The sequence below is a fragment of the Phaethon lepturus genome, unplaced genomic scaffold (assembly GCF_000687285.1).
Source record: "Phaethon lepturus isolate BGI_N335 unplaced genomic scaffold, ASM68728v1 scaffold8390, whole genome shotgun sequence".
Lineage (NCBI taxonomy): Eukaryota > Metazoa > Chordata > Aves > Phaethontiformes > Phaethontidae > Phaethon > Phaethon lepturus.
In genome coordinates, this window is record NW_010513999.1 from 13,980 (window position 1) to 41,758 (window position 27,779).

General features: G+C 36.0%; 1 protein-coding gene across 1 annotated transcript in view; it reads right to left on the reverse strand.

The window, feature by feature from the left end:
* The window catches only part of RB1CC1 (RB1-inducible coiled-coil 1), a gene marked incomplete at both ends in the record, with an annotated part of 55,861 nt that overhangs the window by 12,140 nt on the left and 15,942 nt on the right, over positions 1 to 27,779 (reverse strand). Inside the window, 9 exons of the mRNA XM_010291650.1 lie at positions 2,316 to 2,475; positions 6,903 to 8,818; positions 13,908 to 14,034; positions 16,544 to 16,647; positions 17,688 to 17,749; positions 18,580 to 18,661; positions 18,742 to 18,928; positions 21,423 to 21,607; positions 25,123 to 25,293. Of these exons, the coding sequence (XP_010289952.1) occupies positions 2,316 to 2,475; positions 6,903 to 8,818; positions 13,908 to 14,034; positions 16,544 to 16,647; positions 17,688 to 17,749; positions 18,580 to 18,661; positions 18,742 to 18,928; positions 21,423 to 21,607; positions 25,123 to 25,293 (2,994 nt within the window). The remainder of the gene's footprint in view (positions 1 to 2,315; positions 2,476 to 6,902; positions 8,819 to 13,907; positions 14,035 to 16,543; positions 16,648 to 17,687; positions 17,750 to 18,579; positions 18,662 to 18,741; positions 18,929 to 21,422; positions 21,608 to 25,122; positions 25,294 to 27,779) is intronic.

Consider the following 27,779-nt stretch of genomic DNA (forward strand, 5'->3'; position numbering starts at 1 on the left):
AATGTACTACAGTTGCATGTTTTATATTAAAAACATTTACTTTAAGGGTTATAATGGTTAAGAAAAAGCTGCACTGCATCAAAAGATATGTTACATGTAATAAAAAAGAAAAATATATATCATATACAATATTATTATTTTATAATGTAAATATTTTATAATACAAAAAAGAAAAATATCATTATTAAGAAATAGAATAATATACTGGAATCTGAACTAAAAATACAGAATCACAGGATCATTAAGGTTGGAAAAGACCTTTAAGATCATCAAGTCCAACCATCAACCCAACACCACCATGCCCACTAAACTATGTCCTGAAGTGCCACGTCCACATGTTTTTTGAACACTTCCAGAGACGGTGACTCCACCACCTCCCTGGGCAGCCTGTTCCAATGCCTGACCACTCTCTCGGTGAAGAAATTTTTCCTAATATCCAATCTAACCCTCCCCTGGAGCAACTTGAGGCCATTTCCTCTTGTCCTACCGCTGGTTACTTGGGGGAAGAGACCAACACCCACATCACCACAATCCCCTTTTAGGTATCCCATACACTTCAAATCATGCATTAATGCAGAAGTCACACAGGAAGCCTGGCTAACAGGTTGAATAACGGAGCATAAGAGGCTAGCACACCCTTCAGTATCAGTCTGAAATCTTTCTGCTTCTTTAATCCTTCTACCAACAATTATGCCCTCACCCTTTCTACTCTTAAGGTTGTGCTGAAGAGACAGACAAAAACTACCAACAATCACCTATTAAAAGGATATTTTGATTTACTATTTCTCTTTTCTGGTGAATTTTAAGATTGTCTTGACTCTGTATTCAAATGCAAGGTATTTGGCAGACCACACACGTTACATAGTGCACAGTTGCCTCTGGTATATATCTGCATGACAAAACTATCACACACAAGCATAAGTAACACCCCTAAGACAACTTCACTGAGAAAAAAAAATGAAATCAAAGGTGAGGGTTAAATACTCAGACTATTCAGTGATCAGGATAGCCAGTCCAGTAAGCTTTCAGCACTGACTGATACACCATTTTTATGTTGCAGGGTTTTTTGTGGGTTTGTTTGTTTGTTTGTTTTGGTTTGTTGTTGGGTTCAGTGGTTTTGTTGTTGTGGTTTTTTTTTTTTTGTGTGTGTGTGTTGTTTTGTTGTTTGTTTTTTTTTTTTTAATAAAAGGTTCCATCTTTCCCTGGAATTTTCTGTTAATGCCTCAGAACCTTCCCTTCCACACTCTGCTGCACAAATGAAGAATATTACTAGATAATGAGGAAACAGCATATTAAGGCATAGTCTGACAGAAAGAAGTCTTATGATTACCGATGTAATGTATGAAATATTCCTATTAGATTTACTACGTAAGGCTCACTTCAGTATTTATGTCTGCACCTAAAAAATTCAAAAATATTCCTTTCTTTGTAACTGTCTGCAATTTTCTGATCTCTGCACCAAGTGATTCATAGCATTCACTCACCAAGCCGGCTGATAACTACGCTGTCTCTTTGTCCTTATGTGATCCTATCACAGCTAAAAGTAAGTAGAGGTGCTTAAAACAGAAAATCCTTTCTTAGTGTTTAAATGCAACAAAGCTGTAGATAATAGGTGTTTAGTAACAGATTTAATTTAAGAACTGAACACTCATACAAAATCTGAGAGATTCAAGATGTTTTGAAAGGAAAAAATGTGTGGATACAAATATAATTATTAATCCAGTGCAATACGGTTTTGTATCAAGGTGTGGAGTACATAATGTTTCTAAGTTTATTAAGTATAATATAATATTTGCTTTGAAGCTCAAATACCCCCTGGCCAGGCTAAGAAAGACTAATGAAGCCTTTAAGTAGCATTAAAAGCCATTTTAAGTAGCTACATAAAAGCCATTAAGTAGCATTCCAAATCAATTAGTATTTCAAATAATTAATTTTGTGTTGTCCACAAAACTTGTGTTGTTAAAACTATACTTAACCAGTATCTTCTGGAGTTCAACAGGTTAATGGATAAAAATTTACAGCACTTGCTTAACAAAATAAGCAAAAGAAGTTATAAAATAACAAAAATTGAATCTGGATTGCCTACCTCACAGATGTTTAAGGTGGGGTGGCTTGGGGTTTTTTCGTTTTGGTTTGTTTTTTTTAATACTTAAGTGTTGGATTCCATTAACGTATCATATCCTGGCTCCAGATAATAGCGCAGATTCTGAATGTGTGTTACATAGCAAAAAAACCCCACAACCTCTATAACTTCAAAACAGCAAAAGAACATACAAGTGTCATAGGAGCAAAAGTAGTAAGAAAATCATCTTTACCTGCTGTTCTGCAGTAAGTGATGTTCTGATGTTCTGCATTTCTTCATTCTTTCTTTTCTCTTGTTCTTCAAGTTGCTCTAAAAACTTCATTTTTTCTTCCCGAAGCTTCTCTTGAAGTTCAGAAACCAAGCTTGATTCAGCAGATGAATCAGTAGGAGGACTTAAAAGAAAATGTTTAGTCTTTAAATTTGCAACATATACAGAACCACTGAATAGATGAAATAAACAGATGCACAAAAATAAGTTCTTTTCTGAGACATTTTTCTGAAATGTTTAATAAATACTGTATACCAATTAAGTTATTACTAATCTTCAACTCTACTTTTTAAATCATGAGCATTTTACCAAATTCTCACTCTTAGGCATTCTGTTTTTTTAGTGTATTACACTGTCTCCAATTTTGAAATTTTGTTGAGGGGGGAGATTTTTGTTTTAATTTTTCTAACACAACAGGTGTGGAAAGTGGTAAAAAGCAGAACAATGATACATCAGCTCCCTGAAGGTTCTTGGTATGTCAAAATGCAAAGCCTCCAGAACTCTCACGTAATTAAAGCAATTCAGCAAAATATCTGATGCTAAGGAATCCAGAGATGAAGCTCAAAACTCTGTGTTGCAGTATCTGGAGAACAGTAGGAATGATCATAAAGAAAGGAAAGCATCAACAGTGATCGAGGCAGGAAGGATAAAAACCTTAAATAGCTTTTGTAACAGGCAATGTTACCTAGACCAAATGATTTCCATCACTGAACCCAAAGCATTAACTACCCTCTTGCATGTTTCGGCTAGAGTTATCAAGAACCACCATCAAAAACAGACAAATCCCTTTGTTTGGCAATTTTTGTGAAAAACTTATTTTAAATTTCTGTTATTCCTCTATATCAGAATTATATTTAATATAAGTAAAATCTCCCCAAACCCAACTCTGCATCTATATACATGTGCCAGCTGTTTTCTCTAGTCAGAGAAGCCTTGAGGTATGGTGTCCTGGTATTAGGCAGGCTATGCTGAAATCAAAGCATCATGTGCTAATATACTAAAACCCAGAAGTACAACTCCTAATGCTAAAAACGCTCCAAGAATTCTTCTTGCTTCATAACACAAAGATTCTCTGCTAAGACTAAGGGCTACAGAACCACAGAGACACCAGAAAGATTCAGCATGGAGAATATGGAAGAAAACTGAATTGCAGAGGAGGCAGGGAACCTAAAATTCTGACAGCTGCATACTGGATGGGAGTTCGGGCATCCATGAAACGACCAGTTCCAGCCATTTCTACAGCATATTTGATTGGATATTATATGGTCCAGCACATACCCACCTACCTCTGTTTTGCCATCAATTCTGCCTATCAACTTAAGAGAGCACAGGATAAATTTGTCCAAGAAGGGTAAAGAGGAGTTACGCCTGCACCTTACTTTATAAGCAACTAAAATTCACTCTCATATTATTCTGGATTATCCAAAAGACAAGTTAATATGTCAGCCTAAACCCAAGGCTGTTAGCTGCACTAAACCAAAACAGGTATCATCGTATCATCTGCCTCTCAGATAGGCTGCCTGGCCTGCTGACTGCAAATGATAGCCAAGTAAAGGATATTGTTATTCTGCAAAGGATGCTAACATATATTACTAGTTTTTAAACCTCTTCACTACATCAGGTATTTGGTTACACATGTAATCCGCAATGGTCTTGACAACTATGGCAACAGTGACAACGCCTGTTTTTTTAGTGTTTTCAACCAGAAAGCGCATTTCTTCAGATATTGGGTTTCCTTTGCAAGTAAGCACTGTAGTTACTATACTCTAAGATGACAAAGGATGTATTTAGCAACACTACCACTGTGCTACCACATGGGCATATATTGGAGATACAAGCTGTTACACAGTAGACAAGCACTCAATGTAAGAAGTTGTAAACAAAAGAGCCCTGAAAGCCAACTGAAGTTCTCAGAGTGGCAAGACAACCTTTAACATGCCAGAAATCAGAAGTAAAATAAGCAGAGAACAAAGCAAGTCATGAGACACCCAGGCAAATCTTTTTCATGCCACTGAGAAAGCTTTTTCGTGCTGATTTAAATTTCAATTTATTTCTAAATTAAGTCTAGCTGTGGGAGAGAGCACGTGCTCTACAGAAAAGCTTAATTACTTGTGGTGATGGTCTGATAGAACTGGCTGGACAACACCAAGGCTGGAAGACACTAAAGCTGTAATTCAGTTTTCAAAGCAGTCAGGATTCGTATTCTGTTTTTTAACATTCTGTATAATGTTATAAATCTTTTAGCTGACCAGCAAACTGCTTAACAATGGAAGTCATTACACAAACTGTGTTTTTCAGTTAATCTTGGTTAGTACATACTACATACAGTAGAAAGATTAAATAGGACAGTTAAAATGCCTTCCAATTTTATTAACTTTCTTAATCATGATGACTCAAATTTCAGGCACATTATAACCAAAACACATTAGTTTTCATATGTTGGTAATGCATGGGTCACAAACATTTCTCTGTCACTTCTAAACATGCAAGTTCAAAAACTAATTTCCTGATACCAGTGCACCACTCAGGTCAAATTTAGTAATTCATCTCCCTGTCTGTGTAACATTGCTCTTGCAGAAATGGACATTTAGCTGTCAAGCATATAGACACATGCCAAATAAAAGTTGGGTTTTACCATTACAAATTAACTGCTAAACAACAACTGAGTGAGAATAACAGGTCAGCGCGAACTACTGACATAGCTTGGGGTTTTAGGAACTCAAAAACCAAACAGCTAGACAGTGACTTTGAAACATTAAGATAAATCCACATAACACATAGGCCCTATGGAGATAAAACACAAGATGTCTTTATTCCTAGAGAAAAAAAAAAAACTAACAGCAGATTAAAGGCATAAAGAAGAGCCTTTGGAAGCAATACATATTTTAACATCACCCTGAATATTAAATTACTTGACAGAACTCATAACAAACAACTAACATTTCTTTAGACTGAAGCAGATATTTCCCTGAAATACATTCCTATCTGTTTTATCCAGTTTGTATAAGAATACACACAGCTGTGCTCAGAAGTTGCTCAAATTTAAGTGTAGATGGTGGATTTTTTAAAAGCCTGAAGACACAGCTGCATCTTTTTCCTGTTGAGCCGAGCCAAGTTTTTAAAAAACTTCTACAGTTCATTAATACATATAAAAGGAAAAGAACATAGCATTTATCTTTTTCCTCCTTATTTCACCCTATTTCATTGAAAGAATGTTTTGTTCAATTTAGAAGGGCAGTTCTTAATTTCATTATATCCCAATCTTAACTAAAAATGTAATATTATCTTGATGTATTTTTTCATACACTGACATATAAAACACAGGCAGTGATACACCATCATTTAATGATGGGTATGTTCACATATCAAAATCCTGAGGTAATGGGACTGAAGTGGATATTCAGATTTCCCTTGCACTATGTAAGTGAACTGTGTGCACATGTTGGACTCTCTGCACAAACCCCTCCTCTCCTTCCCCCCGCCTTTTTTTTAACGTTACATTGATATTTGAAAGTTAAATGCTAACTTAAGCCTGTGTTCATGTTCTGTAGTTCTCTTCTGGCTTTTATGCCCATTCTGTCAATTTTTTCCCATTTCATATACTTGGTATATTATAATACCTAGACAAAAGTGTTCTATTTGGGTATTGTACAAACAAGATCTATCCGCTGCATTTCTTTATGCTACAAGAACACAAATGACAAATTCTAGCATTTCAAAATAGGATATTGTTTCTAAGCAGTAGGTCACATAGAAAAAATTCTAGTATTTCCATTCCACAACATCATAATCTACTCTGCTGACAGGCATATGACCTAGTAAGTAGATAAAACATGAGAAGTCAAGAAGAGTAATTCTAGGTATTTATGGCAAGGAAAAATATATTTTTCTTTTTAAAATGGAAAAAGATTGCAGAAATTAACAATGGAAAAAAATTATGTTAGGATGTTCTTTAAAATGATGTTGTCAATGTGTGTTTCATTGTAAAGCTCCAACTGAACACCCTGAAACAACCGTGGCAGCTGAAGTCAACGGAAGTCCAGGCAGCCATGAGACAGTTCTCAGTCAATCATACATATTCCCACACACTTTCATGCCACCATTAGCACCAACAAGAGTGTATAGTTAGCCAATAAAAAAAAGTTAATCAGCCTAAAAGCTAGCTGCTGCATACTCACACAGTGCTAATACCAGAGCAAAGGATGGGAAAGGAGAGGGAGACTGAGACCATCAAAATTAGAATTTCAAGCAACATGCTATTGTGGAAACACTCTTTCAATGTAATGTTACAAAACTGAAATACAAAACCTTCACTGCTGTCTGGAAATAATATTGTACAAGTTATTTTACAATCTTTGAGATTAACTACAGACACAGGAATATCATTACCTATAAAATGGAAGTAAATTGAAACTTGAATACAGAAACCAACACAGATAAACACTATTATAAATGCATATAAATTTTACTTACTGCATAGGGCATCTTGAATATACCACACTAATTACTTTAAAATACTATGAAAACACAGCAACTTAATTTTTACAGTACCTCAGTTTTACTTGCATCTCAAGTTGTTGTATTTTTTCCAAAAGCCCTTTTTCAGCAGCTTCCCTCTGCAATTCAAACTCTTTACAAGCAGTTTGTACTGCATCCTCTTTTTCACAATTGAGCTTCTGAATGAGCAACTGCCTGTCTTGTTCTTGGTTAGATACTAACAGTTCTTTCTCTTCCTTAAGCTTATGGATAATAGCTTCGTATTTTTCCTGCTGCTCACAGAGAGACAAGTTTTCTGTTTTTTCCTTTTCTAGGGCATTTGCTTCCAACTCTAACTTACTTCGTAGTTCTGTTATTTGCTCTGAGAGCCTTTTTTCTGCCTCAGAAGTCTTTTGATGAAGAAGTGTTACTTTATTTAGTTCAGTTCTAAGCAAATTTGATTCTTCTTCATACCTGTCTACTAGCTCAGAAATGCACTGATCTTTCTCAACTGTCATCAGAGTCCTTAGTTCCGATAAGCCCACTTGATATTCATCACTGTTAATTTGTATTTTGTTGTTTAATTTATCTATCTCCTTTTTTAAGCTTTCCGTTTCCTTATCAATCTGATATTTTAATGTCTCTTGATGCTGGTTTCTGCTTTCTTCCAAAAGAAGCTTCATTTCATCAGTTTCTGCTTCTTTCAGGGCAAGTTCAACTTCTAATTTGCACCTCAAATCAGACAGATCTGAAACCTTGAGCTGTAACTCTTCTACTTGTTGTTGTTTCTCTTGCACAACTACTGCATGAGATTCCTGCATTTGTTCAAGTCTATGCTGGTTCTCTTTTTTTAATTGATCTAAACAGTCCTTGTGCTCAGCTAGCACCTTCTCAAATTCCTGTAAATGCCTGGCTTGTAGGTTGTTTTCCAGTTCTTTTAAATGGCTTTGCTCTAAAGTCTCAAGTTCTGCCCTCAAGAGTTGTAGTTTTTCATTGTTTTCAACATGAAGTTTTTTCAAGTCTTCAAGTACTATCTCACGTGACTGTCTCAGTTCCTTAATTTCACAATTTTGTGTCTCCATTTGGCATTCCAATTCAAGTAATTTCTGGTCTTTTTCATTCTGAAGGCAAACTACAGCTTCTTTCTCATTTTTCACCATTGCAAATTCATCATTCTTATTCTGAAGAACTTCCTCAAGGCCTAGTAAGTCATCTTTTAACTTTTTAATCTTCTTTTTATTTTCTTCACCATCCTCCAATAATTTATTAATTTTAGTTTCATATTCACTTTTCAAAGACTGTAATTCTTTTTGATGTTTATCTTTTAATGTTTTTTCAAGTGAAAGTTTTACCTTCTCAATAGTATTTACTATTTCTAACGAAGTGCATTTTAAAGAATTAGAAAAGTCACACTGTTCTCTTTGTACAAGTGTTCTAAAGTGGCATAGATCTTCTTTTATACCTCTTAAATGTACCTTGGAGTCTTGGGCAATAACCCTGCACCTCTCCATGCAAACATTGAGAGACACATTTTCTACTGAAACGTCTTTTACACAAGAATTTTTATCTTGCATACGCCTACTGTCTATTGCATTGATAACTGAAGAATAAAGAGATTCCACCATCATTTCTGGACTTTGTGGATCACTTATTACATTAGGAGATACTGGATTTTCTTCTATTACAAATTCATTTACTGCTGACATAAAGTCAGATTCTGGACTTTCTGCTAATGAATCCAAGTCTAGTGATCCTTGCTTTAGAGCTTGCTCCAAGTTTGGATGGGCAATAGTTTCAAAATCAAATGTATGAGCATCAATGCTGTCTGGAGACAATTCTTCTAATGGAGCTGGGGGACACACAGGAGGACACAGGGGACCCTGAAGACTGAGTGATGGAGGAGTTCTTGAAGAGGTAGCAAGTGCGGTTCCTGTTGTACTTTCCAGCCTTGGTGTGGTAGCAGATTGTGGCGATGCTTGACTATTGGAGGCCTACAAGTTATAAAATATGAAACAAACACTTAAAGTGATAGGCAAAACCGTTAATATTTTAAATTGAATAAAAATTACCAGGCAAAACAAGAACTTAAGAAGTCAGCCTTATGACCCATAACAGTCCAAAATACATACAATGAAAACTTAAGTAAAAATTACAGAAATTGAGAGATTTTCAGTAAGTTTCTAAAAAGCACTATTTGTAAATACATAAATATTAAATGTTCATCTATCCAGAAGTCCTACATAGATCACATACAATTGCATTTGAGAGGACTGAAAACATAAGTTTGGATGATACAAAATACTGAAGTAACCAGTCAGAAATAGGGTTTGTTTTCTAACAGCCTGTTGATTTCAGTTTTCCTAATAATTTTGATACTAAAATACTTTTATTTTATTGTTGCTAATACTACTTTTAAAAATCAGTGTAATTCAGTCACTATTAATAAACTAAACGAAGAAGGCTTACAAAAAATGTTCTCTGCTAACATATCAAAAACATCCATAAGAATTGTTCTGATTGTGCCTTTCATTATACTGTACTACTTCTACACTCTCACATTCTAATTAAAAAGCACATTCTGACTTTTCAGAAGGCAAGACATCACAGCCTGAGCAGATTTTTTTCCCCCTCCATGCTGTTCCAGTTGCTCTCATTTTTTGCCATTTTCCCTCTAGACCCTGGATACACCTAACCTGATTCTGTAGCACCAGATCCTTCAATATTCAACTGAAAAGCTAATGGTTAGAATAACCACCAATAATCATCCATGAGTAACAGCAGCTTGTAAACCAATACAAAGATTAAGTAAAGCTTCTCCACCTTCATGGAATTGTTCCCAAATAATTCTGATCAATTCAGTGCTTTTGATTCTTAAAAGGCTAAAAACATACCTTTAAATCAATTTTCCAATTAATTGTTATTAGATAACATGTTTAAATCTCATTATCATCAGTTCTTGTTCATCACTATATGAATTATAAAGCAAGACCTCAAGTCCCAGTGCATATGCTGCTGTAAAGTGTAAATTCATGGACAACGTTTGAAAACCAACCTTCGCTATTTCTAAGACATCATACTTTACTGACGCAGAATATGTACTTTAAGTGTATTCAGATGAAGTTTGATTTATCATAATAGTTGTAACTGCAGGCCAAGTTACATGCCTTTATTTCTATGCACCTGAAATTCAGTAAAGTACTATTCTGAAATTATTTTAAAAAAATAATCAACCTCAACAAGGCCTTAGAGACTGTTTCAAACAGACCTGTGTCCTGGGATTTTCAAGCTTTTTGTATGTGATAAACTCACTATAACTTACAGTATATCTTCAAGATTACACTTCAGTTATAGATTTTCTTATCTTTGCTATTTAATAGATTTAACATAATAAATTTACTGCTTGCAAGCTTTGACAGAATAAGTGAAGTGTGTGTTAAAGTCCTCTTCCTTTACTATCTTCACATCTACCAGAACTAGGAACAAATGGTCAACCTGTAGTACCTTATGCTATTAACTATTAAATACAACAGAGAATATAAAAGCCCTAATGCCAACAATAATATCGTCTGCAGATTCTTAGAACAAAAATATAAACTCTAAGCTTCATCAAGTGCAGAACGCATCCCAGTGGAAGTCAAAAAACAGTGTATAGCCTCCATATCCACCAAGGACGTATTCCTGAACAAGTGTGTAATAGGATGGCTAGAGAAACAATATTTCCTTAGAAAATTACAGTGAAATACACACAGGTAAAATGCATAAGGACAGTATCTGTGACACATAGGATGAAGAGGCATGAGCAGGATCATCAGGATCACAAACTGGAAGACTGTTTACTTGTTGCCTGTTTCCCTGAGAAGCTGATGTCTGCTATCTAGTCTATTTACAATCTACAGGCAGCAATGTAGGTATATGTCATACACTGTAATTCCTGTGATGACAAAGGAAAAGGAGTCAAAAGCAAACAAGAAAAAAAATAGAAAGCAGAGACAGAGAAGCAGGATTAACTTTTAAGTTCTCAGGTGTTGCTGGATTACATGCCTTGTTCTAGTTACATTACTATGATAAACATAGTCAGGGAATGGGGCAATGCTTGGAAGGATTACAAACTGTTTGAATTTCCAACTCAACTAGAACAAATGCTAGATTCATAACCTGATTTGAAAAGACAGCTTCTCCTATATGAGAAACTTTTAATACCAAAGGATTGTATACGTTAATCACCTACTAACCATGGAGAAGACACCTTAATCATCCTACCTGACTTCTATGAGCACCTTAATTTTCTCCTGGACACCTTTAAACCAATCACTGATCTACTGAAACTCTGTCTGTATTATGGAAGTGAGAGGGCACAGCAATATCTTTGGTGTGACACCATTAAATTGCAAAGAATAAGCAGAAAGCTTTGAAAAGTAAAACAGATTTCAAAGTAGTAACACATTAAACAAAAATCCACAACACTGTTGTCTAACTACGCTGTTGTAATACTCAAAAAAGAAATTGGATATCAAATGGAGAAGTAGATCATCATTAATGGTCTGTGACCTTGAAAGCTGAAATAGTAAGAGTTATGGGGACACTTAAAAAGAAATGCTACTAGCAGTCCCAGTAAGGTATTGGATCTCCTCTCTGACTTGCTCTTTCCTCACCTGTCAGCAGCCACAGCTTCTCTCCTGCCTAAAGCAACTATCAAAAGACCAGCTGCTGTGGCTGATGCAGTAGGACGAACTCCCACCTGACCCAGTGCTAACTGCTGCACTACCAACAAGCCAGAGAAGCTATCCCAGTTCAACTTAAAGAACCAGGCTTCTGCTGCCACTTGCACGGAAAGGGAGGTTGGGGTTGATTGTGTCTCTTTGGGAGACCACAAGAGCAACATTCTGCTAGATGGGCAACACTGAACGCCTGCACAGTCATCACCAACTCTGCATCAAGCTGGAACAACATCTCACAGTTCACCAACAGAACATGTAGGTGCATGAAGCTGTAGGCATCTTTAGCCTATTATTAAATGTTTATTCATCCTTCTAATTATATACCATGAATTCCCAACAATAGCAAGGATAAGAAAAGAACATTTTCAAATTATTTCCATAATTCCAGGTAAAAAAAGAACACAGGCAAAAGTAGTATAATTGAAAAAAAAAAAAAACCACTTCTAGACCATTAGTGGAACAAAGCAACACAGAGAAAGACCTAGTATCTTTCATCAAGTAATAACAAGAGCACCGTCACTGAGAAAGAAAAAAATCTGACAGATCTATTTGCTTCAATTCCAAAAAAGAGTTCAATGAATCACTGAAATTACACAGAGAGATGGGCGCTTTCAAGATGACATCATGAATGGCCCAGCTCTGACTGTGCAATACAATTTCTCTAAGGAAAGAGACAATTATCCAAATCTGTCTAAGCACTTGACATTTCTGAGTCAGCCAAGAACCCAAACTGGTCAAAGCACAGCAAAAGAAGAAGAGCGTAAAGAACAGATTCTCCTGATTTGGCAAACATCTTTTTTGGGCAGCCAGATACTGATAAAAATTTCTCAGATAAGCAAGTCAGAACTAAAAATGGAAAAAAAAAAAAAGACTTGAACAAGTAAGGCACCTTTCCTGTTTATTTTTCTACTGTTATTATGTACATTTTTAATTAAAACTTATTCCTTTGATTTATTTTACACTCTTCCGACATTGCAAGCCTTAGCAAAAAAAATAAATTAGAACACCTGTCACTATCCTGGTTTCTTCTGAGATAAATTTCAGGATGCTCCAATACTTCTATATTTCACAGCATGGTCTGCTGGAAGAGCATCTTCAGAAAACTCCCAGATTTCACAAAACATAAACCACTCCAAGCCATTCCATTGGCTAATACACTGGTCAGGCCCTAACACTCTTGTTCTTAATGACTGTTCATATAAAATATAAACACCAATCTTCATAAAGAGAGAGAAGAGCTAAGAAATTACATAAATGACACCTTTTCTATATTACAGAACAACGAGCAGCCCAGTTCTCATAATTTATATACAGACTTCCAGTAAACCTCTTGTTCAAGTCCCAGAGGAGTAAGAAGATAGAGGACTTTAGGAGAAGATCGAGGTTTAAGCAGGAATTTTCTAATTCAAAATTGAACATGCCCACAACCTTGGCAGTTACAGAAGATGCAAAGTCAGCCAAGTGCACACACACACTTACACCGCAGATGATAACATGAAGTCCCACAAAAATGACACCTTTTTTCTATAGCAAAACTGCTAAAGAAACCCAATTTGAAGCAGTCAACTTCACATAAAATTTTAGGCATTACTAAATTCACCCAGAGTTTCACTGGGACAGGCTACAGTCAGAAGCTAAAAGGACCCTGTTTGGTGTATTATGAAGGTTAGAGGCTGAATGCACAGAAGCAATCAAAAGTGACTGGCAGAAACAGAGTTTCTAGGGGAAAGAATCTGCCTGACAGGCAGAGTGAAACTAGGAAGAGATCTTTTGCCATCTGTACCTTCTATACTCAAAGAAGAGACTGCACATATTTCTTCCCTTCCCCAAAAAGCAGGGCTGCAACAAAGGAGTAGATGACATCAATATTCAGGCTAATGGGGACAACCAACCAAGGCCCTAAATTTTCCTTGACTGCTTGTGCCAAAAGGACTTAAGCAGCAATGCAAAAATATAGAGAAGTAGCAATAACTTCATTAAATACAAACTAAAGCAACAAAGACAAAATGCACTCATTCTGCATACAGAAGCTTGAGAAAATGGCAGAAAACAGAAATATTAACAAAATAATTCTATAATTTCTGTGGAATATAAGCATCTGTTAAATGTTTAGAAGATAAAGTATCTTTCGACTGTTCTCTAGAGATACTCACTTTACTCATTGAAGAGCTCAAAATTCTCAGAATACTTACTAGTATGTGATTAGAAAGGAAACTATTATTATTCAGTTGAGAGACCAACTCATCTTTACGTCTGGAAAAACAAAGTTTCTTTCTGCAGTCGTTGATAAACAATATTATGAAAATATTCTACTCTTTTAAAGAGAATATTATCTTTCCTTGGTAAAGAAAAACAAAAATACCTTTTGTTCATTCAGCAGGTCTGTAATGGTTTGTGACATTTCATCCAAACTCTGTGCTGCCTTTACCAGGTTATGCAGAGCACGTACATGCTGGTGAAGAGGTTCAAAGTCACAAAGTATGGGAACCCTTAAAAACAGTATAGAATTATTTTTTTTTTAACATTGTTAATCTAATATTCAAATATATGAAATTATTATGTGTATATTCCAACAAGACTAAGCTTTCCTCTGTGTAATGTTCATACTTCCTTCATTTAATCTATTTTACATGGAAAATCCATTAAGACCACCTGGTATTGGTATTTTAAATTAAGAACTTGAGAGCTTTTAAGGAGTAAATAATAATAAACACAATGATGGGGAAGTAATACGTCAGAGTCTTTTCTTCTGAGAAAGACATTAACCGGTAGTACCTAGAGTTACAATAACAGTAACAGAAGAGAATACATAGCAATTAGATCTCTAATTGAAGCACTTATGTTTGCAAATGACTCTATTCTTCTCTCCAGTTGGATTCTCTCCAATCCAGCTCATCCTTTGAAGTAGCTATTAATTCTCTACTATTTTATTTTAATGATAGGTAACCTAAATTAAAAGACTGATTAATGTGTCCTGACATTGCAAGTGTTGCAAGATAAGCTTTCAATTGCAAGTTTTCTAAACCTCTGGAAAAGCAACATTTATTTACTTTTTCTTGAGAGTCCATATTTTTCCATAAAATTTCCATCCATAATTTTTAATTTGTTCAAGGATAGCTCCGCTGAAATAACGAAGCGGCAGTTCATTCAGACTAACAATATAATAAAAGCAGATCACACTTCAATGTATTTTACTCTCTATTCAATACATAGGGCAAGTGCCATCTAGCCTATTTTTGTAGAATTAAAATTTCAATAATTGCTCAAACATATAATTTCAGAAGACTGAAGCACTATAAGTAAATAGAGGCATCATTTTAATTATGCAGCTCAGGGGTTCAGTGCTGACAGAAAAGGATTTTGTTCTATGTCTCAGTTTGCCTATTGCTTGCTCTTTAGTTGTTAAGTCAAAATCCCAAAGAAAGTACTGTTCTGAAGTTTCTTGTAAAGCTCAGTGTCTACCAAGGTGTGTAACAGCTTTGTCCACTTGAGTTGCAAATCCACTATCATCAATTTTTGCATTAAATGTAATCCTGAGCCCAGAAACCAGGAGGAACATGACATACGCCCACCTCTATTGCCATCAAGTGGAAAGCTACGTCACTACAATTTGGACCAACTAAACCAGTTCGGTTAGTGACTGGTTTTCTGACAATAGCAAGGCAAAATTCCTCCTGAACTCAGCCCAAACTTCCCAGGAAGGTTGTAAAATTCTCACAAACCCAAAAGTCAGGGAAACATAAGCAATATGATACTATGGTTTGCTTTTTTTCCCTGCTGAATCACTGAGGAGCAAGCCTAAGAGCATAACAAGAGAAAACAAAAAGGTCTATCATGATCTAGGGCAAATCCACTGTCAAGCAGACTAAGCTCACAATACTATTTTTAATTACAGCAACAATACCATAAGGATGGCCAGGAATTCTGAATCAAAAAGAATGCCAGTACCAAACAGAAGTGAAAAATGTGAATTCAGCTCCTGAACTGCGCACCAGTAACACGTATCAGGCCGACACTTTTGGTGAACTTGTCGGATGACAGGAGAGCATCCTCCTTTTGGATTTACCTTACAATCCTTTGTGGGATTGTGGCCCTGGGGCTAAAAAAAATTGGAATCTCATCAAATCTCTAACGGCAGATCTCTTCTGGGAGAAGGATGATGGATACATACAGCATCTGATTGTGGTCATACTGATACACAGAATGTTACACAGAACTTGCTACTGCGTATTTCTTGCCCATTATCTTGGTTGGCATTTACCTATCTGATTGCTACAGGTTTAAGACATACTAATTTGAAAGCTCGCTTTATCGGTCAATTTTGAGAAAGACATCTCCAAGTTCGATGTAAGAAACTAAGTTGCCTGTGAGACAAAACAGTAGCTTTCCTGTCTACATTTGTATGTCTGCCTCATTGAAAGAAACATGGAAACAGAGCTTTGCTCAAGATGATGGATTTCCATAGACAGCAGAGGCACTTAGAGAGTACACCTTTTAGTAAAATATGTCTGTCAGAGAAAAAGCAGTATTTGAATACAGGTCATCTCTATGATTTCATGCTGGGCTAAAGAAATTTATTTCCTCCAGAATACCACTTAACAAAGAGAAAATGAAAAAAAAAAAGAGAAAAAGAGAAAAAAAACCACAAAAAAATCAATCTAATTCTAAGCTGACAAACATAAGTTACGAGTTTATTTCAGTTTAAAACTGACAACAATTTTTTGGTTTTTAGATATGAGGCAGCTCAGAGGAACATCCAAAATCCTTTACATCTCAATACAGAATACATGTGTTCAAATCATCTGAGCTGGAGTACATGAAGCATATAGATAATCTGTATCTGCATTAAGTCAGTGAAGACCATTGCTTAAGAATGATATCAGTTCAAAAAATATCCTTGTCTGTTCCTTAGTAAAAATGAACTGGGATGGGGCTGAAGGGGGTGGGAGCAGGGGGAAGATATTTCTATAACATACAAAGTTTAAAAAGGTGCTTTACCTGAGTAACGGCTGTACTTCTGAAGGACAAAAAGACTGCAAAAACTGCAAGTCACTTAATGAGATATCTGGAAGCTCACTGTCAAATCTGCGAGGTTTTCTTGTCTGCATTAAGAAGAAATTAATTCACACTGTTAAGCTAAATAATATCAATACAACAAAGGAAGGATTGAAAAAAGATTTTAATTGATAACACAGAAAACTTGGTGTTAAACTGATCTCTCTCAAAGGATCTCATACATTTTTTAAAGGAACCATGTCTGGCCTCACCCCCCTAAAAAAATAATTTTAGTTATTAATCTATCCACAGTGCCTTGGGCAGCAGTAGAATACAGTTATTTCAGCTGGAACAGACGTACAACGATCATCTAGTCCAACTTGCTCCCTATTACCAAGCTTCATAAACATTAAGAATGTGTTTAAAAAAAGTTAAGGGATAAGAGATGGCACTGAAGCTTTATTTATTGCGCTGCTAAACATACAGTCAAGTATTAATTTGGTTCAGTATTCAAAACAGTGAAATGAGTAGCATTTTTATTTTTCCAAGTATCCTTTAAAAAAAGCTGCAAAGGAGAAGTGGAAAATGTTAAATAAAGCAAAGTGAGATAGCAACATTAGAATCAGGGAAGGTTATCGTACCTGCATTAGCCAAGCTGTATGAAATCAAAGTTAACAGGCAATATTTGATTACAGCTATACTTTTTCACCCCTTCATGTTATCAGCCAATAAAGAGACAAAAATGCTTTTCCACATATCCAGTGATTATGAAAAAAACATGAAAAACTTTCACCATCCAATTAATTTTACGGCTCTATTATTCAAAAGAGAGGATTAGATGATCAAATTATGCCTCCTAGCTTCTTTTTCTTCTGATCATTAATGGCATTCTTCTGTTCAATACCACAGAGTCCTTGTTAAAAAGGAGTACTGAGTTGACATTTCCTCTCCCACCACTCTGCAAGTTATGAACCGATATTAATACAGGTCACCTGAAATAGTAAATACTACTAGCTCCCAGCTTTTTCATCTGTGTCAGAGCAATGTGACAGGCATATAGCTTGAATGAATTAAGCTTAGGTTTTTAATTTATGAAAGTACTGTTTATAAAAATGAAATAAAAACCAAAAATATGTTGAGTACATACACAAAAGGATGGAGGCCAGGAGTCAAGTCCTCTAAACAAACGATTCCTTAGGAAAGACTTTCCTGGGCAAAGAAAAAATGGTTATTTAAGAGAAAGAAATGCAACATATAAACAATGCCTCAAGAAAAAACAATTAAGCTATTGCAGTTTAACAGCTAAACTAAATTTGAAAGCATTATTAAGTATGCCATTTCACAACAACATAAAAATTGCAAGTGACCACAGAACTTCACGCAAAACCCACAATCCCAGAGAACTTAATTGAAGCCTCTTTTCCCTTAACGTTCACCTCTGCAAAAGCCTCAACTCCTTTTTCAAATTTTCATTGTAATCTTGCTAATCTCCCTTCCACAATTTTGATAACCTTTTGCTCAATTTTATTATTCTAGCAGTTCATTCAGAAAATAAGTTGCAGACTTTACAGAAAAAAAGAAAAAATAATCAGATTTCTTTTCCAGCAACTGAAGCTAAAAAAAAAAGAAATTCTGATCAGGCTCTTTAGATGTTTTTGTCCTTGCATTTTTCTGAAGTAATACAGAGGAAGTCACAGCAACATCCAAATATTCAGTAATGGTTTTAATAGTCATATTTAAAAGAACTCGCAGAGTACGTTCAAACAGAAATTGCATTCAAATGCAATAATGAGAAATATTTTTTTCTACAAACATTAAATGAATTAGAACTTTCACAACATTTTGGATAATCTATATGAAACAGTTAATTTGATTAATAGAAAATTTAATATAAATATGTTTTGTTCATAATAGGACCATCTGGCACACTGCATCCATTTCTTATTTAAGTAAACAAGAAATCATACAGGTATTTTAACTACAAAGACAAAAGTCAAATGTAACCACAATTCTGATTTCACAGAAGAGAAAGTACTTACTGAACAGTTTACCAAAAGAATCCCTTTTTGCCTTTTCAGCTTCATATAGGTGTTTCCCATCTTTTATTAAAGCACCCGCCCACTGTGGAAGGGAAAACATGTAGTTAGTTGTTATTTTATACATTGACATGAAGGTTTGGTCTCAAAGTTTTACTCACTTACCTCCCTGTAGTGTTTTATGAACATTTTTCTCCTCACAACCTCAACAACAGCTAGACAGTACATTTGAGGAACAGTACTGAGAGCCTCTACAACCTTGACCCTTTCTAGGAGCTCTGTTACAAGACGAAGCAATGCTTGTAGTTTCTCTCCATCTTGGTCAGCATGAAGCATTACAAAACAACACCACCTGCAAAAGCAGGTTACACTTTAGAAGATAAAAACGTAGTCATCTTTTCTGCAGTTAAATTTCTCTAAGGTTAGCAACACATCTGGTTGAATTGAACAATGACATCATTTTACAGGGGACAAAAACAGGCTATCTGGACGTACCAAACAATTCAAAATTCAGTAGTCGCCTTGCAGTTCCCTGTTAACTTCTCACAGTAAGATATCTGTATCAGTGCTCAAAAAATGAACACTTACCACCATTTGAGTTAAGGTATTGGGTTTGACAGGTAATGCTCTTAGCATACATAACCTTAGGAGGAATGATAACCTAACTTTTTCCAGAAGAATTAAAAAAAGCTGGTACATCCAGAGCAAAGAAGAGACTACTTTTTATTTTTAAGGTTTATAAACAAGCATTAGAAAGATATATTAAGGGTAAGGATACTGTCAAAGAAATAAAATCGAAACAGTGTTTGGAAAGTTCACACCATCTGCTCACGCACTACAAATATCAGCCCCTGTAGCATACAAATTCTCACACCTTGTAAGCACATCTTCAATTATCTTATTGATACAATCAAAACATTAATTTCAAGCACAGCCACCAACATAACTAAATCACAGGATTAACTACTGAGTAGGTGATGAACTGGTACGTTTGAGGGGAAACATTACACCAACTTTGCCATCAGGCATAAGGTAGAGGTACATCCCACAAGTAACAAAAAATACATTGTTTTTATTTACAGAAGTGAAGTAAAAGTGAAAAAACAAACAAGTCAATGTTAAGCAACTAGGAACATATAATAACAGAGAAACTACAAGTCTTTCACAGTTGACTTTCTCATATTAATAAGCACTAAGAAATAAAAAGAGGCCAACAAGTGGCCAGTTCAAAACACAAAGGGAAGTACATTTTCCACACAACATAATTAAGTTGCAGGACTTGCAAAAAAAACCAAAACAGGAGTGTGTGGATTCAAAAAGAAGTTGGACTAGTTCATGGAGAAAAAACGTCCATCAGCAAGTAAACACAGAAGAGCTGCTTCTAGATCAGACAAAAATATTCTCCTCCAAGAATATTTTTACATACAGTTAAGGTTAAGCTCTTTCTTCATTATTGGATTCCCGTTATGGTCATTTGCTACTAATTGCTACCGAAGAAAAACTAGAAGAACCTTTGGTTTGACTGAAAATATAGAGGGTTTTTTGTATGTGTGCTTTCAGGTTTTTTGGTGCTGATGGTGTGAAAGTGGGGGCAGGCTGGTGTTGGGTTTTTGTTTGGTTTTGGAGTGCTTTTTCGTTGTTTTTAGGTTGGTTTTGGGGGTGTGTTGTGTTTTTGTGTTTTGTTTTTTGTTTTAAATCAATGCATTGTTTTCTCTTCAGATCTATCCTCTGCATTCACCCTCCACACCTTACTAGCTTGTTCTTTACAAAGGAATGCAAGTCTTTCCCTCTAACAACATGAATTAAGTGTATACTACACAAATACTTTAACATACAGGAAATGAAAGTGATATTTATGGCAACCTAGGTTCTATTATACCTGCTACAGTGAAAAATGGTGCAAAAAAAAAAGTCATCTTTTCACTGGGCTAAGAGCAGATGCATAGGCAACAAAGACAGACAAATTCACATTTTTATTTGCCTAGCAGTAATTTATTTTATAAACACAACAGGATTTCTGTGTTATCTAGTGTTATATGCACACTAGTGCACTGCTGATTGTTTTACTTCTTCCTGCACCTTGCACCTGCCTCATTTATACAAACTGCAATCTCTTAAAGAAGTAAAAAAAAAAAATAAATCTACTTGATGGATATCCAGCATGCAAGTCTAAAAGGGTCAAAATGTTGCCTAATAATTTGCTGCCAGCATAACCAAAGTTTTTTCTTCCAAAAATTACTAAACTCTGTATACTTTTCCTATGTGTCCAACATGACAAATTATCTAGAGCTTAATCACTAAAAGTGTAGTAAAAAAATGTATTTTCCATTGAGCAATATAGACTACTTACTGCCTTCCATGTTATAGAGTAATAATGTTTACATGAAAAATTGCCATTTTTACTGGCTGTGACTGGATAGAATTATTTTTCATGAACTACCAGTAAATCAAACTACTGGCATGTTTTTCTGCTTTGATGTGGTCACAAGCTATTGAAAAGTGTTTCATTTATGCTTATTATAACCCTTTGAAAACACCAATAGAATTGCCAGTCAAATTTGAAATAAGATATTGATGGCTTCTCACGTTGATGAGAGGGGATTGTAGGTTCTTGGATATAGTTTTATTGATATGAATCTTAAAACTCTAAGAAAAGTTTCTCTTAAAATAATACTTTGTTTCACATTTACAAATAACTTCATATACAAACTGCAGTGATCCTACTTTAATTTTCTCTCCCACTAAGAAAAACTCTATGCATTACCAAAGATTTTCTTAGGACATACATACTTTAAACAGTCTTGATGCAGGTGGAAGCAATATAAAGTTAAGAAGTTGTAACTTACTTCAGTCTGACTTGTAGATTATTTGCAAGCTCCTGTTTAGCAGTGGTACATTTCTGTTTAATATCTAACAGTTTTCTGTGATTAGTTAACATAATCATCAGCTGATTTGCATGACTCAAACACAAATCAGGCAGCACAGAAGGATCTTTCAAGTTCTCGGCTCTCTTCTGATTAGCCAAAAATCCCTAGAGGAGAAGAGACACGTTCGTTACAGAAGCTTTGTGACAATCAAAAAGCATGGAAGTGATCCATCTTCTCTGTTCCGAATGCAGGCATTTTAATAAACTTACTGTAACCACTCAGGGGTATAGACAGAATGCTACATAGAGAAGTGTCAAAGTTGCGTTCTTTTCATTCTATAATCCAGTCCAAATAAATATCGTATTCCTTCCCAAACGGTTACCAACACAACCCTATAAGAACTTTTCATAACTAACCTACACCAACAAAAGAACACAAAAGTTAATGCAGCAGAAAAATAGCTACTAGGAGGGAGGGGATCAATAAGCAGAAAAGTGGCCACTAGGATGGAGGGGATCAACCATCACTCTAGTTTCCACAAAGCACCAGCTTGTTAAGTTCTGGTATATACAAGACTTAACATCAATTTAGAGCATACTCAGTACTACTGTGAGTTAAAGAATGTATTTTATGCATAAAGAAATTCATACATTAAACTAAATCTTCTTGAGAGCCAAGATCACAGCTAGACATCTTCATTGCATGCAGGAGTTGGGCATGGCAAAGAATTATCTGTTGTGGATGGTAATGGGCAACCCCTAAAAGAGTCAGGGGAAAAAACAGGGAGGATGGACTGCCTTAGATAAACATCTCTTATGTGGCTGATTAAAGTTCTACAAACTTGTTTATTAAGCCTCTGTTGTCTTCATAAAGAATTCAAAACCAGACAATAGTTTTAAGTGTTTCTTTCTGAAGCTGAGGTTGATGAGAAGAATAAACCATAAAGAGTTACAGAAAAGTGCTGAAATATGAAACCAGTCATTGCTTATTTGATACTGAATGTAAAGAAATCCTACCATAAGATGCTATAAAACCCATCTGCAAAAAAGCCTGCAATAAGTATTTATATCCTAGTGGGAACAGCACAGAAATCAAAGTAGGTATCAACAATTATATTAAGTGTAATGAAAAGAAAAGGAGGAGATTGGAAAAAGGGAAACATTGCACCCATTTTTTAAAAAAAAGGTAGCAAGGAGGATCCTGGGAACTACTGAGCTGTCAGCCTCACCTCTGTGCCTGGGAAGATCATGGAGCAGATCCTCCTAGAATCTATGCTAAAGCACATGGAGGACAGGGAGGTGATTTGAGACAGTCAGCATGGCTTCACCAAGGCCAAGTCCTGCCTGACCAACCTAGTGGCCTTCTAGGCTGTCCACATCACTGGACAAGGGAAGAGCTATGGATGTCACCTATCTGGACTTCTGTAAGGCCTTTGACTCAGTCCCCCCCAACATCTTTCCCTCTACGCTCAAGAGCTATGGATTTGATGAGTAGACTGTTGTGTGGATGAGGAATTGGTTGGATGGTTGCATCCAGAGGGTAGTGGTCAATGGCTCAATGTCCAGATGGAGATCGGTGACAAGTGGTGTCCCTCAGAGATCTGTATAGGGTCCAGAAATCTTTAATATCTTCATCAGTGACATAGTGGGATGGAGTACATCCTCAGCAGTTTAGCAGATGACAACAAGCTGAGTGGTGAGGTTGACACACCTGAGGACAGGATGCCATCCAGAGGGACCTGGACAAGCTTGAGGAAAGGGCGCATGTGAACCTCACGAGGTTCAATAAGGCCAAGTACAGGGTCCTGCACCTGGGTCAGGGCAACCCCTGGTATCAGTACAGGCTGGGGGATGAAGGGATTGAGAGCAGCCCTGCCAAGAAGGACTTGGGGGTACTGGTGGATGAAAAGCTGGACATCAGCCAACAATGTGCGCTCACAGCCCAGAAGGCCAACGGCATCCTGGGCTGCACCAAAAGTAGCATGGCCAGCAGGTGGAGGGAGGTGATTCTGCCCCTTTACACCGCTCTGGTGAGACCTCACCTGGAGTACTGTGTCCAGCTCTGGAGCCCTCAGCACAGGAAAGGCATGGACCTATTGGAGAGGGTCCAGTGGAGAGCCACCAAAATGATCAGAGGGTTGGAACCCCTCTCCTATGAGGATAGGCTGAGAGAGTCAGGGTTGTCCAGCCTGGAGAAGAGAAGGCTTCAGGGGGACCTTATTGTAGCCTTTCAGTACTTACGGGGGTGGGGGGGGACGGGACATGACAGACTTTTTAACAGGGCCTGTAGCGATAGGACAAACGGTAATGGTTTTAAACTAAAAGAGGGAAGATTTAGACAAGATAGAAGGAAGAAATTTTTCACAATGAGGGTGGTGAAACTCTAGAACAGGTTGCCCCACGAGGTCGTAGATGCCCCATCCCTGGAAACATTCCCGGTCAGGTTGGATGGGGCTCTGAGCAACCTGGTCTAGTTGAAACTGTCCCTGCTCATTGCACGAGGGCTGGACTAGATGACCTTTAAAGGTCCCTTCCAACCCAAGCTTTTCTATGATTCTATGAATCCAGTCACACCATCCCAGTCTCCAGCGTATGAGCAACTGCAAACTACAGGCTGTCTCTGACAGTCTACTGCTGGCAAAAAGTTGTCTGCTCTTAAATGTAGCTAAATTCCACCTGGTTTACAGACAGGTTTGACAAAGATCTGTACAGGCAGATACTAAGATAACATTTAAGACAGATGTTTCCTTTTCCTTAAGCTCACAATAGGAACATCAATTTTCAACTAAGCTTTAAAATAAATATCTACAGTGTTTACAACTATTAGTCACCTTTATCAGATCCTATTTTTATTAGCAGCTTTCTACATTGTCATGCAAAATATTACACTAATACAGCACAACCTGTTTGTCAACCATTCAGTAGCTTTAATAACATACACCTTAACACAACAAGAAACAAAAGGTATTTTCAAAGTTTTAAAATTTTACCATATTCTAAGTGAATCTTACTCATCCAAAAGAAACATAACTTCTAAAATAAAAATAAACTAGATGTATTCTATTCCAGAAACAATACCATATACTGATTTATCTCAGAAGGCAGCAATTTTACAATGGCACTTTTATGAGAATGTTGACTAGATGAAATGGAATTAAATATATTTTTCCAAATTATAACCAAGAGAATGTTTACAGAAATGCTTTAGCTATAAAAATATACAGCTTAATAGGCAATTGACAAGTTGCAGTGAACTACAGCTCTACATATTCCTAGTGCATTAAGTCTGAGGTATTTTAAGTAAGACATTTTTATCTTGTAGAGTGCCTTTTTCTTCAATATAGATGAAGTGACATAAATATAAGCCCTATATTTAAGTTCTGTTGCTGTCCACCTCCCACCATTGCATTTTTCTACTAGTTTGATGTTTTAAAAAAATATGTAAATTAATGTGGTAGGTCGAGTTGTGAGCTGAAAACATGACCACAAGGTATAAAAACTACCATTATTTAAATAACAAATTATTATGAATATAGCGCCTTTTTTGAACATTTCCAGTGTGCTAAGTTGAAAACTATCTTGCATTAAGACATGCAATTTTTTCACTGTAATTTTTAACAGCACACATGTATCAAAAAAACCAACCAACTTCCAGTGTTACACATATAAATGTGTATTACCTGAGCAAGTTCTTTTTGTTCATTCACCAGTCTGCTGCAGCTTGCTATCATCTGGTCCAATGCATAGAGCCTATCCTCAAGGCCTTTAATAGCTTTCATGTTCTGATTATCAAGTTTGGCGATAGTTTGTCGACATTCTGCCAGAAAGGGTTGGATGATCCTTGGATCAAGCTGGAAAAAAAAAAAGGGAATAAAAAAATGTGTATTAGCAGTTGACATATTGAGAAGTTGACATGAGACATGTCAACTCCATGAGTTTTTTACAACCTTTTTTTTTTTTTTAAACATATGATGTGTTTACATCTGTTATCTGTTTCGGAATTCCGAGTTTATGAGTCTGTGGATTTATATCACAGCATGAATATCTCTGAGGTATTCCAACCAGACCATTATACAAATCAAGATCCTTACAAGGGGAAGGGACATTAGTTGAGGGGACAAGGCAGGGTTGGGGGGTAAAAGAGGCAGTTTAAAGCTAATGGACACAGTCTACAATGGAACAGAGTTCATAGAGCTACAATCAAAACAAGTGATTAATGTAAGATAGTGGAAAGTGTGGTAGGGAGGGTGGTGGGAAAAAGCTGCAAGACCTATTAGCCTTTTCCCACTAAATGTATGTTTTAATTGATTTCTTAGACAAGCAGATCAGTTCCAAGCCACTGCATCAGTTCTAAGTAACTGGAAAACAAGCTATGGAAAAATAATACATTTGTAATACTCTTTACTAATGTTTTTCCTAATAAAAACCACATTTTTAAATTATTGCATCATATTCCGTCACAGGCCATTATCCAGTGAAAAAGTGTTTGAAACATTAAGAGGCTACCAATGTCCTCAGATAATAAGGGTGACTCTTACAAGCTTCACTAAGAGTAGTGAAATAAATTAGTCTATATTTTCTTAGTTCTAAAACCAACATGGGTAATTGCAACAGCTTACATAGGACAGAGTTTAGTCTAAATCTGCAGTAAATTAATTTAGGAAAATAACCTAAGAGTCATTGGGTGTTAGCAGAATATAAACAAATCTATCCAAAATGGTTATGGTATGCCATGTGTTATATGAGAATCTAGTGGAAAGGATACTATCCTGTGAGGTCATACTGTCACAACACAGTTTTCCTTTCATCAACATGCAGGGTTAATGCCACTCACATCATATAACACAAAAATTAACCCTCAGAAAAGAAGCCACTTATACAAATCAATATTAGCATAAATAAAATTACTATTTTCCCCTCAATCTATTATTTGACTGTATAAAAGCTTTCATACACAGCACTTTCTCATTCTGGAAACACCCTTCCAGGGTATAGAAAGACGAACCTGAAGAGGAGGAGCAACTACAAAGAACAGGTCTTCCATTCTCTTCAAACAAAAAACCAAAACAAACAAACAAGACCATAAGGGGAAGTACTAAAAACTGGCAATTAGCCCAGAACTTTTCAGAATAAATAATTAACAGTATCATCAGTGTGACAAAATGCATTAAAGTTTTCTGAAAATTGCAAAAGTCAATTTTTAGTATGTTATGAATGGTCCTATAAATCTTGGTCTTCCTCAAGTGAGTTGTCCATCTTCAAGAACCAGTAATAAAAATAGTCTCTGCGATTAAACCAGACTGTTTTTATAGGAACTTCATTGCCATCGTATTTGGGATTACTCCACTGCAGCATCCTGAATTCTGGACACAAAATACTAAAGAACAATATGGCGAGTTTTTTTCTTTTTACCTTCATAAGCTAATTATGTTCTACATCATCTAATAAAAAAGCCTATTCCTCTCATTCTACCTTGTAATTTATTTCCTCCATCCATTCTTTTTATCCTATCTTTGACCTAACTGCATCTGTAACATGCAGCTCTATTTTCACTGGTAGATAATATTGCTATCCTCATCTTAAGCCTAGAAAAGGAAGATACTTCTATTTAAATGGCTACAACAGCACTTAACAGAAATATCTGGTTAGTTCCTGCTTACCCACTGATTTTACTGGAGCCTAGGTTTCTGCAGTTAAAGGTGTCATTCTGTAGAAACACCCAGAGGCCAGAAGAACCAGATACCTAGCAGTACTCTGTGTAACACAGCAGTTCTGCCAAGACTACCAGCATCGAGTATAAAGCTCATGCTCTGATGCTTTACACTATCATGAAAATCTTACCTGAATTCAGCGTTTCAAATAAGAAATCAATCACAAACCATTTGTATGGTTCTTATTTGCAAGAAGGAAAATGCATAGCGAGAGTGTGGGAAAAACCATTAAAAATATCAGTGCAATTTTATTCTAGCTTGCTACGTTAAAGTGTCATCAAGTAAATATTAAAAGAACAACTGTGTTGCAAGGTAATTATTTAGTATTTTCTTTCCCTTTTCAGCTACAGACCAATTCTGTTTTGAAACCAACTCTAAATCAATGGTAGGCAAAGATTCAATCCTTTGTCTGTGCTGCTATCAAAAAAGGGTAAATTAATGTTTTCCTAAGAAAAACTAGGAACTATCACATTACTTCAAAGCTTTATGTTTTTTGTGAACCAAAACAGATCAAGATTGATCAATCACAGTTTTTCTGGTAGTGGCCAGAATAGTCTGACTAAACCGTTTTCCCTACCTGCCAATTCTGCTTACACCAAGAAACAAAAAGAAACTTCGTTTTTGCA